Genomic DNA, 17353 nt, shown 5'->3' on the forward strand with positions numbered 1-17353 from the left:
TGGCAAAAAACTCCAGAAACTCCAAGGAAAAAAGTCATTTAGGAGCTTAGGACAATAACTAAGAGGCTTTGCAAAGGAATAACTCACAGTGGTTGACAGGCTTGAATCCACAATAACTGAGCAAAGCATAGATAAAACTGAGGCTACTTAAATACACGAAAATTAACAAGGCACATGTGAAATCAATGACAATGATTACGGATACCAAAATGAAAATAACTAAATGACAACATTGAGTGGACAAAAAAGGACATTACAAGAAAAGCTAAAATAACAAAGGGCAAATCCCTGACACTTCTGGGGCATATGACATTTGTAGCCATTATCACATCGCTTAAGATTGTTCAAATGAGACTACTTAAGTGCTGGCTTCACGATCGGTTTCCAGGTGGGCATGGCATATGGGGATGCACTAGGTCAGTGGTTCCCAACCTGGGGTCCGCGCCCCCCTAAGGGGGGCGCCAGAGTTCACAGGGGGGGCGCGGGAGAGGATAAGTATTAAGGTAGAAAAAGGCATAAAAATGCTCCACTATTATAAAGGGCTTTGCAATTAATCGAAAATCCAATTTAGATTTCGGTTTCAAACTATTATAAAAAAGCATTAATCGACATAATTGATTATTGCATCATATTTCGCCACAGTTGTACACGTGTTGCTCTTAAAAGCGCGAAAGAGCTTATGTGTGTGTGTGCAGCACAATCACGCAGTCAGAAGCATGCGGCCGGTCAGCATTCGCTCTCATTCACACACTGAGACGAGCAGAAGAGCGCAGACATCTAAAGTCATCGTAACGTGAACGCTTTAATAGTCAAATAGGTGTCAAAACGCGGTGTTTAGTGATTATTTACATTAACCCTCATTTGTGTAATAAACAAACAAGTTGAGGATCAAAAGACGTGAAAGAGAAACCATTAAAGAGACAGTGCGCTATAATCCTTCTGCCGCCTGTTTTTATCATTATTAAACAAACATAACGAGAAAACCCTCGCTGCTCTTGACTGAAGGACTGCTGTAGCTAAAGTGTTTTTCTTACAGTGAAGATGCTTAAAGCACACTTTGTTTCATTTTTTATTCTATTGTATTTATTTCTCTTTCCTTTGCAGGGTGGAAAATAACTGTATGTATACAGTTGAAGTCAGAATTATTAGCCCTCTTAAATATAAGCAAACCTTTTCCTGCCCAGTTTCTGTTTCATGGAAAGAATATTTTATTAACTTATTTCTGAACATAATAGTTTTGATATCTCATTTCTAATTACTGATTTCTTTTTGTCTTTGCTATAATGACAGCACACAATATTTTACTAGATATTTTTCAAAATAAAAGCATTCAGATTGAAGTGCAGTTTAAAGGCTTAATTAGAGTAATAAGGCAAGTCATTATAACGGTAGTTTATTCTGCAGACAATCAAAAATATATATTGCTTAGGGGGGCTAATAATATTGACCTTAAATTGGTTTAAAAATATTTAAACCTGTCTTTATTCTAGCTAAAATAAAACAAATAGAATAAAAAATATTATAGGAAATACTGTTAAAATTCCTTGCTCTGTTAAACATAATTTGGGAAATATTTATAAAAAAAAAAATCTCAGGAGCGCTAATAATTTTGACTTTAACTGGCAATGGTTTTGAATAATCGTGATTACAATTATGACCAAAATAATCGTGATTATGATTTTTCCCAAAATCGAGCAGCCCTAATATTATAAATGTATTTTTAAGTACCAGAAAATAAAAATAATCTAAACACATGCTTAAAATTAAAAGTGAAAATAATTAAAATAAATAACTTTAAATAATTATTTAAATTTTGCTCACTCGCGCAATCTGCTTGTCAACGTGTCGTAAAGGCAAAATCAAAACAAAAATGGCAGACAAACGTAAATGCAGTGATTCTTCAGAGGCGAAGAAAAAGATTAGACAGTATGACAAAGCCTACCTAAATTTTGGTTTTATTGAAGGCCAAGACAAGATAAAACTGATTAATTAATATTTTCTATACATATTACTATATATTAATATTACACAAACACACACACACACACATATATATATATATATATATATATATATATATATATATATATATATATATATATATATATATATATAAACAGTACATATGTGTGTGCGTGCGTGTGCATTTATATGGTGGGGGGGCTCCAATGTTTGTATATGTTCATGGGGGGGGCCCCAAAGAAAAAGGTTGGGAACCACTGCACTAGGTGACCATCCCTCTGCTGTGTTATTGCACCTTCAGTCTTTGGATGGACCTTGCCTTCTACAGCCTTGGTGCCCTTAGAACAGTGGTGGGCAAACTTTTTAGACCCAAGGGCCACATCAAGTTTTGCAAACCGAGTGAAGGGCCACATGTCAAATCCTTAAAAAAAAACTTTTATTTATAGTGGCAGTATGCATCAAACATATAATATTAGACAGAAAAATGTCACATTAATATAAACCAGATTTTTTAATAGTTATTATTAAGGCAAGGCAAGGCAAGGCAAGGCAAGGCAAGTTTATTTATATAGCACATTTCATACACAGTGGCAATTCAAAGTGCTTTACATAAACAGGAATAAAAAATACAAGTTTAGGACATAAAATGCAGACAATAAAAATGATTAAAAACAGATAAAAACTATTTAAAATGTGTTAAAATAGGTTATAAAAGAATGAAAAAGAAAACGAAAAAACATAATAGTGCAATCTGTTGGAGGTAGCACAGTGCTCATACAGTAAAAGCACAGCTAAACAGATGTGTTTTCAGTCTTGATTTAAATGTGCCTAATGTTGGAGCACATCTGATAATTTCTGGAAGCTGATTCCAGCAGCAAGGCGCATAGTGGCTGAAGGCAGATTCACCCTGCTTTGACTAAACTCTTGAAATTTCTAGTTTATATGATCCTAAAGATCTGAGTGATCTGTTGAGTTTGTATTCAGTGAGCATATCTGTAATGTATTGAGGTCCTAGGCCATTTAGTGATTTATAGACCAGTAATAATACTTTAAAATCTATTCTGAATGTAACTGGGAGCCAGTGTAAAGACCTGATGACAGGTGTGATGTGCTCTGATTTCCTGCTTCTGGTCAGAATTCTGGCTGCAGCATTCTGGATGAGCTGCAACTGTCTAACTGTCTTTTTGGGAAGGTAGGTGAGGAGACCATTACAGTAATCCACCCTGCTTCTAATAAAAGCATGAACAAGTTTCTCTAAGTCTTCCCTGGAAACAAAGCATCTAATTCTTGCAATATTTTTGAGAGGATAGTATGCTGATTTACTAACTGCTTTGACATGACTGTTGAAACTCAGATCTGACTCTAGAGTCACACCAAGATTCTTGACCTTATTTTTTGTTGTTTGACCTTTAAAGCCAAGGTACGCATTCACCTTGAGAACCTCATCTCTGTTCCCAAACGCAATGACTTCAGTTTTCTCTTTGTTTAACTGAAGAAAATTTTGGCACATCCAATTGTTAATTTCATCAATGCATTGGCAGAGGGTGTCAATGGGGCTGTAGTCATTAGGCAGTAAGGCTAGATAGATCTGAGTGTCATCAGCATAGCTGTGGTAGGAGATTTGGTTCTTTCTCATTATTTGGCTCAGGGGGAGCATGTAAAGGTTGAACAGGAGAGGTGCCAGAATCGAGTCTTGTGGGACTCCACCAAGTGTGCCGCAAGCCTACGTTTGAGTGAGGGTCTCGGCCGTTAGATCGCCCCCTGGGGGCTGGCTGCAGTACAAGTCATAAAGCCCGCCTCCTCCGTGTTAATGAAGGAGACTTGAGCCTAAATAAAAAAAAATATTACACTTGCAATAAAATGTCCCGAAAGATAGTTCTGGTCGATTAAGGCACTGGTTATTGTGCTGAAATAGGTGCAGATCTTCATTTTTGTAAACAGTTTGTTTTTAGCAGTAATTTAATGCTAGGCGTGTCATCGTGATTGACAGGTGTGATTGACAGTTTCTAAAAGCGCGGCGTCTGAGCTTCGGCAGGAGACTGAAGTAGACTGAAATGTTATTATTCGATTTCTGTGTTTTTTTACCATGACAAAATGAGTTCAGCAGTAAACTATAGTTTCTGACATACATGATCCTGGTGGAACACTGTTTATTCGCTAAGTTCAGGGCTTTTTTCGGGCTTTATTAGTTTGCTGATACACACCTAGCCACCCAGATAGCAAAACAGTTCCGGCTAGATTCTCGCCTGCCGGAGACTTATCTCTTAGAGCTCAGACTGACTAACGTTACCTCTGCTGGACCTACTCCGGATGCCTGGACTCACTACCCAATTCCAGCCCGAGTCAATCGAGCCAGATGCGGCGGCCGAGCGAGCAGGCGCTGCCGCATGCGAGCCGGAATCAGCCCGCGACGCCGCGAGTAAGTTATGCGCTGCGGCCTGGAGCTGGCACGATTGAATATATAAAACCCTCATATTTGTTAACGTTATTACATCCATTTGTGTTGATATGACAGCAAACGCATGCTGAGAAGTTCAGGGGGCGTAGTTGATTTTACATAAAGCGTTTGATTGGAAGCTCGACTCTGGCTCCATCAGAAAATCCTTCTGCGCATGTCAAGGCTCCAATTTCAGCAGTCAGCAGCAATGGGAAAAAGGGCTGTCGCGTCGTCCATATTTTTTACAGTCATTGGACTCCACATATCATGGGTGTCCACCTTGACCTATGGTCACCTATACTTACATAGTAACCTCTCCCTTCAAGGTAAGATCTGAACAAGGTAAGATCTGATCTTGATTTTATTTTAAAAGCATAAAATCAAGGCAATTTGTGTTGATAAAATCATTGACTAAAAGTGACTTATTATTGAGTGATCGAATGTTTAAACGTGCTAACTTAACAGTTTTAGCCGTTTTCACTACAGAAGTCTCAGATATACATTTAATAGACACCAGATTTGAATGATTTGCTATACGGTCTGAAAGAGTCTTTGGTTTTCTGTCACGTAATAAGACACATATCTGCGTAGAGAAAGCTACAGACACACTGGGTTCCTGCTTGTTCTGTAAACATCTGATGAAGACACTGTTATCTAGGCAGGCCCCCGAGACACATCAATGGCAGATTTTAAGTTCACCAGCTAAAGATGAGGTGTGTTTTGGGACCTGGCGCTGTCGCAAAGACCTAAGGCCTCTCCTAGGTGTAGGGCGAGGTGGGCTTAGAGATGGCCGTGTGGCTTGATGATTTTTGGTTGCTAACTGGGGCCTAGCAGCAATGGAGTGTGAGAGTTTAGTTCCAGCACATACCAGTTCCTCCATCTTTTTTAAAAAATCCAAGAGAGGCGAGGCTGTGGCAGTGGTTTCTGGCTGCTGAGATATGTTTACCTGGCTTCTTTCCTGGGGATCATCCATGAGTGCTGAGACTGCTGAGACTTGATGCTGTTCTGATGCATCACAGTCTGCCTGTGTTGAGCTCAGTGTGCAGGGCGCAGATGGCAGTTTGTCCGTTATCAGCGGTTGTTGTGGCTGCGTGGTGTTATCTCTGTCCTTGTAGGATGCGTCAGCCACAAGTCCACTCAGGAGCTGATTTGAAGTCCTGTGGTCATCCGGACATTTGCTAGGTGTGTGTGTGTGTCTTTCAGTTCAGTGGCATACACAGCTGATGGATGATGGAGGGAGAAGAGGATGTTTTTTTTTGCACCAAGCTTGTTTGGATGAAGGCCGTCTGATATAAACAGCTGTCTTTGGTTCCAGAAGAGATTGAAGTTGTCGATGAAATTCAGTCTTTTCATGTTACATGTTTTCTGCAGCCATGCATTTAGACCAAGAAGCCTTGAAAAGATATTTGTCCCTCTTGCAGGGAGTGGTCCACTGATGAACGGCTGAATTTTCAATCTTTTAACTGTTTCCAAAAGCTCACAGAAATCTTTCTTGAGCAGTTCTGACTGTTCCTTACGAATATCATTCTTCCCCACATGGATGATAATCCGTTTTGCAGTTTCATGTTTCCTTAATATGTTCTCAAGTTCTTTATTTATATCAGAAACTGTAGCATGAGGAAAGCAGTATGTCATGGTAGCTCTGCTCCTAAAATTTTTGATTATTGAGTCTCCAACAATCAATGTTCTTATCTCTGTTGCGATCAGAGCAGAATGCCGCTGTCTAGTCGGCCTTGAGCCTCTGTTCAGAGCAAAGTTAATTGTTGAATCATGCGATCTCTGTCTAACTGCATTTGGGGATTCTTCACCCATATTACTCAAAACTTCATATCTGTTCTGAAGCTGTATTTGAGTCAGAGCTGTATTTGGGGTAGAGAACGCTAATGCAGCAGCGTATGACCTTCGTGATCTGACCCCACGAGTACCCTTTGGTCTCACACCTTGTTTATGCCATAGTTCACGCTGATTTTCAACAGTTTCAATCTGTTTTTCTGTTCTCAAAACAGTAGCTGGAGTAGATTTATAGGGCTTACCGGCTGAATGCTGTGAGGCTCCACGATAAACCAGTCCTGTGTAATTCGACAGTTCTGGTCGGATCGCAAGTAACTTTGTTTCAAGAACTGCAATCTTTTGTAAAAGTTTGTGGCAGTTGGTGCAGCAGGGAGATTCCAAATCAATATGATCCAGAGCCATTTTCACAGCCATGTTTTCCCGTCTCAGGAATGAAAGCAGCTGGTAGCGGGAGGATTGTTTAGACGATAATTCCTCTTTTGTTGGTAAAGTTGTATTCCAAAATGTTTGTAGATTCGATGTTGATCTTCAAGCTGTGTCGTTTGAGCACTGTGCTGATAGGCTCAAGTTAAAATTAGAGTAAAATATATAAAAGCAGGAGTGCAAGGAGCGGAGCAGTAGGCAAAGACGTCCGAACAGTAGCAAAGCAGGAAGCAGGAAGTCAAATTTAAGTCAAATTTACAAGTCAAATTAATTTGCACTGCTATTTATATTTACTTATCAATCATCATAAAACAATAACATAATCCCTTATAACATATAATAATAATAATAATAATAATAATGTAATCATTTTTACAGTGGAGAACAGAAAGATATTGTCTGATAGAAAAAAAATCTAATTTTAACACATTAAAAATAATTTTTTTAAGTTTACTATTCGGTCATATTTACAACAATTTAATTTGCACTGCTTTTAGTATATACAGCTCAATCACCATAAAACTTAATAAAACCACAAATCTTTGATAAAATAACTTTTTAAAGTGGATGTATGCATGGAAAATATATTTTATTTAAAAAAATGACACATTTAAACAGCAATTATAATATCATTTGAGTCAAACGTACAACAATCTCATTTGAGCTTTTATAAATATGCTCATATCAGTCATAAAACAATGAGATAAAACGGAAGAAGAATCTTAGTCTTAGGTTAATGTGAACAATGAGCCTGGTCCCCTCTCCTCGTAAGGCCTAGTTTAAACTTCTGTGTCAATTGAACGGCGTGATGCATACAACGTGCGTGGCTGTGCATTTATACTTTTTTTTACAGAACGTGATTCATGTACGTGGGGTAAGATGCAAATTAAGTGTTGTGGTCGGCAGGGTAAACTGCCTTTTTCAGGCCTGATCTCATTAAAACCGTGTGCAAAATGATGTTCTGGAGACAAAAACCTTCTAACCAGTTGACCGAAAAGAGAAAACAAGTTACACAGGCGTGCTGTGAAACTGACACTTTGCATAACTTTGGAATATAAATGTATATTCCCACATTCTTAACGCATGAATCATTATGGCAAATTACAATCAGACTGCTATGTTTGTTATTTTGAATTGTTTCCCTGGCTGCGTATTAATCTTTTCGGATTTACTAACACAATAAGTTGGGGGGGTTGTTCTCTCCAGATCTGAACCGGAGTCTGGACTTTGAGAAGCCCTGCTTTAGTCTATTTTTCCTGAGCTGTGCTGCCATCTGCTATTATAGTCTAAATAATCGTTGAATTATTGAAATATAATATGAGGAATTATTCAAACCTTTTATTCTGTGATGTCTCCACACATTTTTATTAATGCACAGGATCATTCTGTGTTTTTTTGCTTGTGTCTATAGCTCAGATTGAGGTGATCCCATGTAAGATCTGTGGAGACAAGTCATCAGGGGTTCATTATGGAGTCATCACTTGTGAAGGCTGCAAAGTAAGAAAAATCACTAATGTGCATAACACTCTGTTTGCTATATGTTTTGGGTATGTTTAAAGTTATTTCAGATAGAATCTGTGTTATTAGAAATTTTCAGTGAAAAGTAAATTTTGTTTCAAGTTGATAATGCACATTTTAAAAGAAAGCTGCTTGGTATGCTAATGACTTTTGTGTGAGCAGTGCTTAAAGAACATTGAAATTTCTTTAGACTGGATGTTATGTTACCAAAAATCTGCCCTGATAATTGTTTTTTTTTTTTTCCACAACCGTGACAGGGTTTCTTTCGCAGAAGTCAGTCCTCTAGCGTGCAGTACTCATGCTCCAGACAAAGCAATTGCCCCATTGACCGTGCCAGCCGTAATCGTTGCCAGAGCTGCCGTCTAAAAAAATGTGTCGCTCAAGGAATGAGCCGAGATGGTTAGAAAGGATGATTGGATACTATTCTTGAATGACACAGAAACAAAATTTTGATAATCATTTTGTACTCGTTTTCTTGTCTCTATTAGCGGTGAAGTTTGGGCGAATGTCCAAGCGTCAGAGAGATTCACTATTTGCAGAAGTTGAGAGACATCGCCAGCATCAGCGTCTTCAAGCCAACTCAGTCCAGGAGCCCCAACCTCTCCAAGCCTACCGATCCAGCAAAGAGACCAGAGAACAGCCATCACATCTCATCCCACCTCTACCGGCAGCCTACCCTTTTTCTGTAGAGCCAGAACTTGCAGGCTGCCCAGCAGAAGTAATTCCATACCTGGACTGTCACATAGTTGAGGCCCAGACTCAGGGTTTGGCCTATAGAGTCCCCCTCAGGAGAGGTGAGAACAACAGCTTGTCAGCTGGGAGAGGTGAGAATATGTCTAATTGATTGTACTTCCCTCTAAAGTAATATATACACATTTATTGAGATTTTTTAAACATTTTTTTCTTTCAGGATTTGAGTCCACAAGATCTACACCTGAGTCTATTCTGAACATGACTGGGAGTGAAATGGGGTTTCATCCTTTTGATCCTGAGAGCTCATTCTTTTCCTATCCAACCTCTCTACAAACAGGTGAGAAGAAGTTAGTTTACCCCGAAACACTTTTTTTTTTCTTTAATTACCCATGCTGTTTGAAGCCCATATCTTAAAGAGCCCCTATTATACATGAAATAGGGTCATATTTTGGTCGTAAGGCAACAGTCTAATATGCATGCAAGGTCAAAAAACACTTTCAGAGTCTTATAGTATGCATTCATTTTTACCTAATTATCCCAGCGACTCCCATATGAATCATTCAGCGATTCATTTGTTCCTAAACCCCTCCTTAGCGCGAAGCTAATCTGTGCTGATTGGACCAATGACAGCCTGCTGCGATTGGTTGACACTGACAGTCTTCAGCACGAGACAAAGTAAAATGCCCAGCAGCTACAATATAACAATATAAAAAGTAATATAAAAGTAGTCACAGTGCATACACGCTTCATAGTGTAAGGCATGGATTTTGGCTGCCAGTGGGTCAATGCAAATACAGACGATAGACTTGAAAATACAGACGACTAACTATTTTATTGAAAACTCCAATAACTGGGGAGGAGATCAACACAAGTCTTCCAGCCTTCACACTCTACCTGCTATTTCTTCACACAAACACACACACACACACACACACACACACACACACACTACACTACACTACCCTCCTTAAAAGAAGAACTCGGGAGATCTACACGAATCTCCTAGCCCCTAGCTGACGATGGCCATAGCCACGACAAACAGCAGTGGAACGCAAGCTCACAAGCGCATTTAACATTAAATGTGTAAACAAAGCGACTCACGTCGCGTTTTCAATCTGGCTTTACACGTGATATTAGAATATAAAGCGTTAACCTAATACAGTACACACAGTTACAAGTAACAAAACACAATTAGATACATAATTTGCAAGCTAGAGTAAATGAGGCAACAATTTTAATAGCACTTACTTACACTTGTGAAATTGAAGAAACTAATCTATAATGCACTGAACCAGGTTCTGATGTAGTCCCTTACATTAGTATTGTATGAATTCTCCCTTGTAATCTTGTAGTGTCCAGAAGCATTTGAACTGCACCAATTTTATTATTTTAGCAAAAATAAATGTCAACCACTGACACTTCACAGTTTCATCAGCGTAACTTTATTCAACCGGCATCTGTGTGTGTCTAGCCTTTTTTTTCTGTGTTACTGGGCAGGGCCAGAGATTTTTAAATCTCCCGGCTTTGTGCATGCAACTACTGGGCGGGGCTTGTGTTTTGTAGCCATGTCATCGCAAAACACCTAATGACTAGTTATCAACACAACTCGTTTGAAGCACTATGAGTCGGCTCTTTTATAGATGAATCACCAGTTTTAAACACTGTACACTTACAGATTTAAGCCTTAGCTGGATATTTCACTTCAATTAGAGCTGTGTTACACACTACAAGAAAGGTCATTTTCAAAAACCCATAATATGGACTCATTAATGTATCCGTGGAACACAAATTAATATATTTTGGATAAAATCCAAGAGCTGTCTGTCCCTCTAGACAGCAAGGGGCATGAAATCAAAAAAAGTTTGGACAGTATTTAAAATGCAAGCAAAAAAAAAAAAGAAAGTAGTGATTCCAAATTTACTTTGACTTTGCAGGCTATATGAATACAAAATGTTTCATGTTTTGTCTCATCAACTTTATTTAATTTTTAAATACACATCTTTTCCTGTCATTCAGACCGGCAACAAATTCCAATGGGTAAATAATGATGTGATTTGAAACAGGTGATGTCAACAGGGTGTAGTGATAATTGGATTTATTAAATATTAAAATCAATATTTAGGTATTGATATTAATAATGATATTTTATCCTCACATGGGGGCACCAATTAATGTAGAAATAACAGATAAATAACTCATTTTAAACAGGGCACCAGACAGCTTTATACTGTCAAAATAAATAACAATCAAATATTGTTAATTAAATTATACAAATGAGGAGTTTATTATCTGGCCAAATCTGAAGGATAATGAGATTGTTTGACTTGTAGAGCCTTTTTCTGTATTATCAACACAAGGAAGACACAATTGTAATAAAGGTGTATTTATTAACAAAATAGTAATCAAGGGTAACTACAATTACTAAATGTACAATAAATGAAGTGCATAGGCGAGTGATGAAGGTGATTAAGTAATGTAAGGTAAACCTTATTTTACAATAACAAAGAACTGAGGAAGTTTTTGTTATTAAAGAATATCAGTTATAAACATCTAATTAATTAGAATATTTTATGCTGAAACACACTATGCCAAGGTCTAATTTAAAGGGTTGGAAAGTGGAATATTTACGTTTCTGCCTTTGATGCAGTGGATGGAAGAAATTGGATCTTCCTGCAGATCTTGAAGCATGAAACGAGCAGACTTGGCTCTCTTGAGCTTTAAGTGGAAGAAATCTGTATCTTCTGGAACACGCAAAAATAGGAGATTTCTGGAGGTGGTGGTCTGATGTCGGGGACACGCTGACGTCTTTATCCTTGACCGTAGAAATCTGTATCTTCTGGAACATGCAGAAATTGGAGATTTCTGGAGGTGGTGGTTCGATGTCGGGAACACGCCGATGCCTTTTCTTTGAAGGTAGAGTTCCTGGAAATCTGGGACACGCAGATCTTTGGAGGTGGTGGTCTTGATGCGATGGTATCAGACGCCTTGGAAAAAGCACTGTGAATCCAATTACCAAATCCTTGCTGGAACACGCAGCAAAAGTTCTGATGTCTAGAACAAAACCCCGCAAACCACCATGAGCCGCACTTTGACCACTCTTCGACCACCTTTTAGGACACAAACTTTTTACCACACTTCTTAACAGGCACACTCTTCTGCACACACTCTTTTGGACCCACCCTTAACAGACGCTTTAGGACCCACATTGTTTTAGAGAATGTCTTTAATACTTTCTCTGGAAGGCGTGATTGAAGGATGTCACCTTTCAAATCCAGCATTGTAATTGGATGATCCTGTGAGTTGGTCACTGGGAGGTGTCATCCATAATGTGGCCTGCATTTGCATAGTCATAGTCCACCGCTTAACTACTATAATATTTAAGAGTCTTGAATATTTTCCTATACATAATTCACTTTCCAAACCACATCTAAATAACCCAAGGCATTATTTGCAATATATAGAGTCTAAACATCACTATGTATTGTTGATCTTTACCCAAGCATTCATATATAAACCTTAATAAGCAAAGTTTCATACAGTGAAGTATTTCAAGCAGTGCATATTAAATATATACATGATCATTTGAATATACAGGTATATGAAGTGAAATTTTCCATTTGTGTCTCTTTTGTGAAATGCAAGTTTACTGATCCATGTGTATCTCTGAGTTTGAGACGATGTCAAAAGTTGATTGGATCAAGAAGCAAGTTCTGGGCTCTTAACACCTTTGTCTTTTAGATAAACAAAAGACAGATGGTCACTGTCTCAATTGCCACTTTCTGATGAGCTTAAGAAAAGGGTTTAGTGTTAACTCTGCAGCATTTGCTTATATTGGAAATTAATTTTCACAAGTTTCTGGCTTTACCGCTGATCACTACAAGGGTGATTGTAATTATGATTTGGTACAAAAGCAGCAGGTGGCGCAGTAGGTAGTGCTGTCGCCTCACAGCAAGAAGGTCACTGGTCCGAGCTTCGGCTCAATTGGCATTTCAGTTGGCATTTCTGTGTGGAGTTTGCATGTTCTCCCTGTGTTTGCGTGGGTTTCCACCGGGTGCTCCGGTTTCCCCCACCAAAGACATGCGGTACAAGTGAGTTGGGTAAGCTAATTTGTCCATAGTGTATGAGTGTGAATAAGTGTGTATGGATGTTTCCTGGAGGTGGGTTGCAGCTGGAAGGGCATAGTTGCACTTATTGATGGCACCATAAATGTGAAAAAAAATACATAGAGATTTTGGAGCACCTATTTATATTTCAATAAAACAATACAAAACCATATTCTGCACACAATACAAAATCCTAGCTGCGAAGGAAGAGGATACAGGTACTTGACTGGCCTGCTTGCAGTCTCAACCTGTCTCCAACAGAGAAAGTGTGGTGCATTTTAAAGCGCAAAATGCAACAACAAAGACTATGTACTGTTTTCATTCCTAAACATATTTTAAGTGTTGAAATGGCAACATTACAAAGTAAATGCTCTACTGTAAATGCTTTACTGTTCCAACTATTTTTTTAATTTGTTGCAAGAACCAAAATTGGAATACGTGTTTGTTTAAAAAAACTATAATCATGAGGAACACATTAAATAATGTGCTGTTGTATTGTCTATAATAAACTACAAGTCAAAGTTAATTTTGAATTTTAAAATACATTTTAATGTATTTCTGCATACCACCACATTTAGTGCTTTCAAGAATGTGCATTCTAAATGACGATCCATGGACTGTTTTGATAATGTTCTTGGTACCTTTCTAGGTTTTGAATACAACCCCAAATCAGAAACCCTAAGTTAGAACCGTATGGAAAACGCAATTAAAAAAAAAATTATTAGATCATAAAACTGAATGAAGTTGACTTAATAAAACATTTATTAACATACAAGGTAAATATTATTTTATGCGGGAATATAATAAGTGTAGTGATCAGTGGTAAAGCCAGGAAGTTGTGGAAATTAACTTGTAGAAATTAATTTCCAACATAATCAGAAAGCTCATCAGAAAGTGGCAATTGAAATAGTGACTATCTGTCTTTTGTTTATCTAAGGGCCTACTCACACTATGCCATCCGTACCGTGCCCAGGCCCGTTTCCCGGATCGTTTGAGAAGTGTGAGTGCGCTGAATCGGACTCAAGCACGGTTCACTTGGCCGGCCCTGGCCCGGTTGGAAGAGGTGTGCCTGAGCGCGGTACACTTGGGCTTTGGCACGGTACGCTTGTGTGTGAGCGCGAAACGCGCCAAAGCCCGAAACCGAAAGCGAGACGTGACTTTTAAGGGACTGTTTGATATGGATTTATTAATCATTCTTACTGTTCAGTGATCGCAAACTGCCGTAGTTTATTAAAGACGCAAACTCCTCACAGCACGCCAGCTGCGCGCCTTCAGCAGATCTCCTCATTCCTGCAGCACGAGAGCTTTGATTGTTTATGAGCGCCAAAAGTGGCGGATCTGTTCGGTAAAATATCTGACTGCGTGTCCCTGCATCCCTAAGGACTGTTTGGCGAAATATTTGACTGCATGTCACTGCATAACAAACGACTGAAACGATATAACTAGAGAACTCTCCACTGTGCTGCTGAGTGAGAGAGCGTATGGCAAGCCGTTTTAACATTTAAACCTTGTTCTGACTATCCATAAATATATTTAGAGATATAATTATATATTTTGACAAGTCATTATTATAATTCGACTTGTCAGAATGACAATTAGAGATATCTGCAATTACAATTGTACTAGTACAAAATCAGATTGGAGATATCTGCAAATATATTATGACTAGTCATATTCCTCCATTGACTTCCATTGAAAAATATTTGCAGATATCTCTGAGTTTTGACTCGTCAAAAATCCAATTCAAGATATCTACAACTGTAATTCGACTATTAGTAAATTAATTAGAGATATCTTCAAATATATTTGTAAATATCTCTAAATATTACGAATTAAAGACATCTCCAAATGTATGACTAGTAAAACTCAGTTAGAGATATCTCTAATTACAATTGTGACTAGTCAAAACTCAGTTAGAGATATCTGCAAATATTTTTCAATGGAAGTCAATGGAGGAATATGACTAGTCATAATATATTTGCAGATATCTCCAATCTGATTTCGTACTAGTACAATTGCAATTGCAGATATCTCTAATTGTCATTCTGACAAGTCGAATTATAATTATGACTAGTCAAAATATAATAAGAGATATCTCTAAATATATTTATGGAGTCAGAACAAAGATTTAAATGCTAAAAAGGCTTGCCATAGAGAGCGCTTCTGAACAGCGCAGCAGCGATGACGTAAGCATGCTGAGGCCCGATATGGTGTGAGCGCAGGCCGTCGGGGGAGACGGGAGGGGGGACAAGCGTGCTTTGGCCCGATTCGAGGCAACTGTACCTAGTGTGAGTACGGCCTAAAAGACAAAGGTGTTAAGAGCCCAGAACTTGCAAAACAGCTTCTTGATCCAATCAACATTCGACATTGTCTCACGACACAGATATACACATGGATCAGAAAACTTACATTTCACACAAGAGGCACAAATGGAATATTTCACTTCATATACCTGTAGATTCAAATGATCATGCACTGCTTGAAATACTTCACTGTATAAAACTTTGCTTATTAAGGTTTATATATGAATGCTTGGGTAAAGATCAACATTACATAGTGATGTTTAGACTTGCAAATAATGCCTTGGGTAAATTAGATGTGGTTTTTGTTTTAATTATGCATAGAAAAATATTTAAGACTTTTAAATATTATAATAGTTAACCAGTGGACTATGACTATGCAAATGCAGACCACATTATGGATGACACCTCCCAGTGACCAACTCACAGGATCATCCAATCACAATGCTGGATTTGAAAGGTGGCATCCTTTCAATCAAACCTTTCAGAGAATGTATTAAAGACATTCTCTCAAACAAAGAATGGGGTTCTGTTTTAAAGGGGGTTCTGTTCAGAAGGGTGGTTCAGTTCAGAGCAAGAGTGGTGCAGAAGCGTGGTAGTAACAACAAGTGGTGGTATCGGAACTTTTGCTGTGTGTTTCAGCAAGGATTTGGTTATTGGATTCACAGTGATTTTTCCAAGGCATCTGAAACCATAGCTTCAAGACCACCACCTCCAGAAATCTGCGTGTCCCAGATTTCCAGGAACTCTACCTTCAAGGAAAAGACGTCAACGTGTCCCCGACTTCGATCCACCACCTCCAGAAATCTCAATTTCTGCGTGTTCCAGAATATACAGATTTCTATACTCAAGAATAAAGACATCGGCGTGTACCCGACATCGAACCACCAACTCCAGAAATCTCAATTTCTGCATGTTCCAGAATATACAGATTTCTACGCTCAAGAAAAAAGACATCGGCGTGTACCCGACATCGTACCACCAACTCCAGAAATCTCAATTTCTGCGTGTTCCAGAATATACAGAGTTCTATGCTCAAGGATAAAGACGTCAGCTTGTCCCTGACATCAACTACCACTTCCAGAAATCTCAAATTTCTGCGTGTTCCAGAATATATACAGATTTCTACACTCAAGGAAAAAGACGCCAGCGTGTCCCAGACATCAAACCACCACCTCCAGAAATCTCCAATTTCTGCATGTTCCAGAATATAAAGATTTCTACATTCAAGGATAAAGACGTCGGAGTGTCCCCGACATCGAACCACCACATCCAGAAATTTCTGCGTATTAAAGAATCTACAGATTTCTTCTTCTCAAAGCTCAAGAGAGCCAAGTCTGCTCGTTTCATGCTTCAAGATCTGCAAGAAGATCCAACTTCTTCCAACCACTGCATCAAAGGCATAAACGTATTTATTACACTTTCCAACCCTCTAAATTAGACCTTGGCATAGTGTGTTTCAGTATAAAATATTCTAATAATTAGATGTTTATAACTGATATTCATTAATAACAAAAACTTCCTCAGTTCTTTGTTATTGTAGAATAAGGTTTACCTTACCTTGACAATCACCTTCATAACTCGCCTATGCACTTAATTTATTTTACATTTAGTAATTGTAGTTACCCTTGATTACTATTTTGTTAATACATACACATTCATTACAGTTGTGTCTTCCTTGTGTTGATAATACAGAAAAAAGGCTCTACAAGTCAAACAATCTCATTATACTTTAAATTTGGCCAGATAATAAACTCCTCATTTGTATATTTTAATTAACAATATTTCATTGTTAATTATTTTGACAGTGGAAAGCTGTCTGGTGCCCCATTTAAAAGGAGTTATTCATCTGTTATTTCTACATCAATTGGTGCACCCACATGAGGCTTAAATATCAATATTAATATTAATACCTAAATATTGAATGTAATATTTGATAAATCCAAATACCACTACATAAGATATATAAATGCTAATTTGAATAGTTTATTAATCATTTACTTATGCAGTCCAAATGATCTTTAAAAAAACACAATATTTGTATATTGTTCATTATACACAACGTTTGTATATAATGAAGTTAGAATGTGAAACGAAAAATGAATCATTAACAAAGTATGAAAACA

The 17353-nt window shown here is 38.0% G+C and overlaps 1 protein-coding gene across 1 annotated transcript in view; it reads left to right on the forward strand.

Annotated features, from left to right (window-relative positions):
- The window catches only part of rorc (RAR-related orphan receptor C), a 183693-nt gene that overhangs the window by 71813 nt on the left and 94527 nt on the right, over positions 1-17353 (forward strand). Inside the window, exons 4-7 of the mRNA XM_087286850.1 lie at positions 8025-8110; positions 8389-8530; positions 8620-8955; positions 9042-9161. Coding sequence (XP_087142976.1) covers positions 8025-8110; positions 8389-8530; positions 8620-8955; positions 9042-9161 — 684 coding nt within the window. The remainder of the gene's footprint in view (positions 1-8024; positions 8111-8388; positions 8531-8619; positions 8956-9041; positions 9162-17353) is intronic.

Source organism: Danio rerio, chromosome 16, assembly GCF_052040795.2.
Source record: "Danio rerio strain M-AB ecotype USA chromosome 16, GRCz13ab, whole genome shotgun sequence".
NCBI classification, from domain to species: domain Eukaryota; kingdom Metazoa; phylum Chordata; class Actinopteri; order Cypriniformes; family Danionidae; genus Danio; species Danio rerio.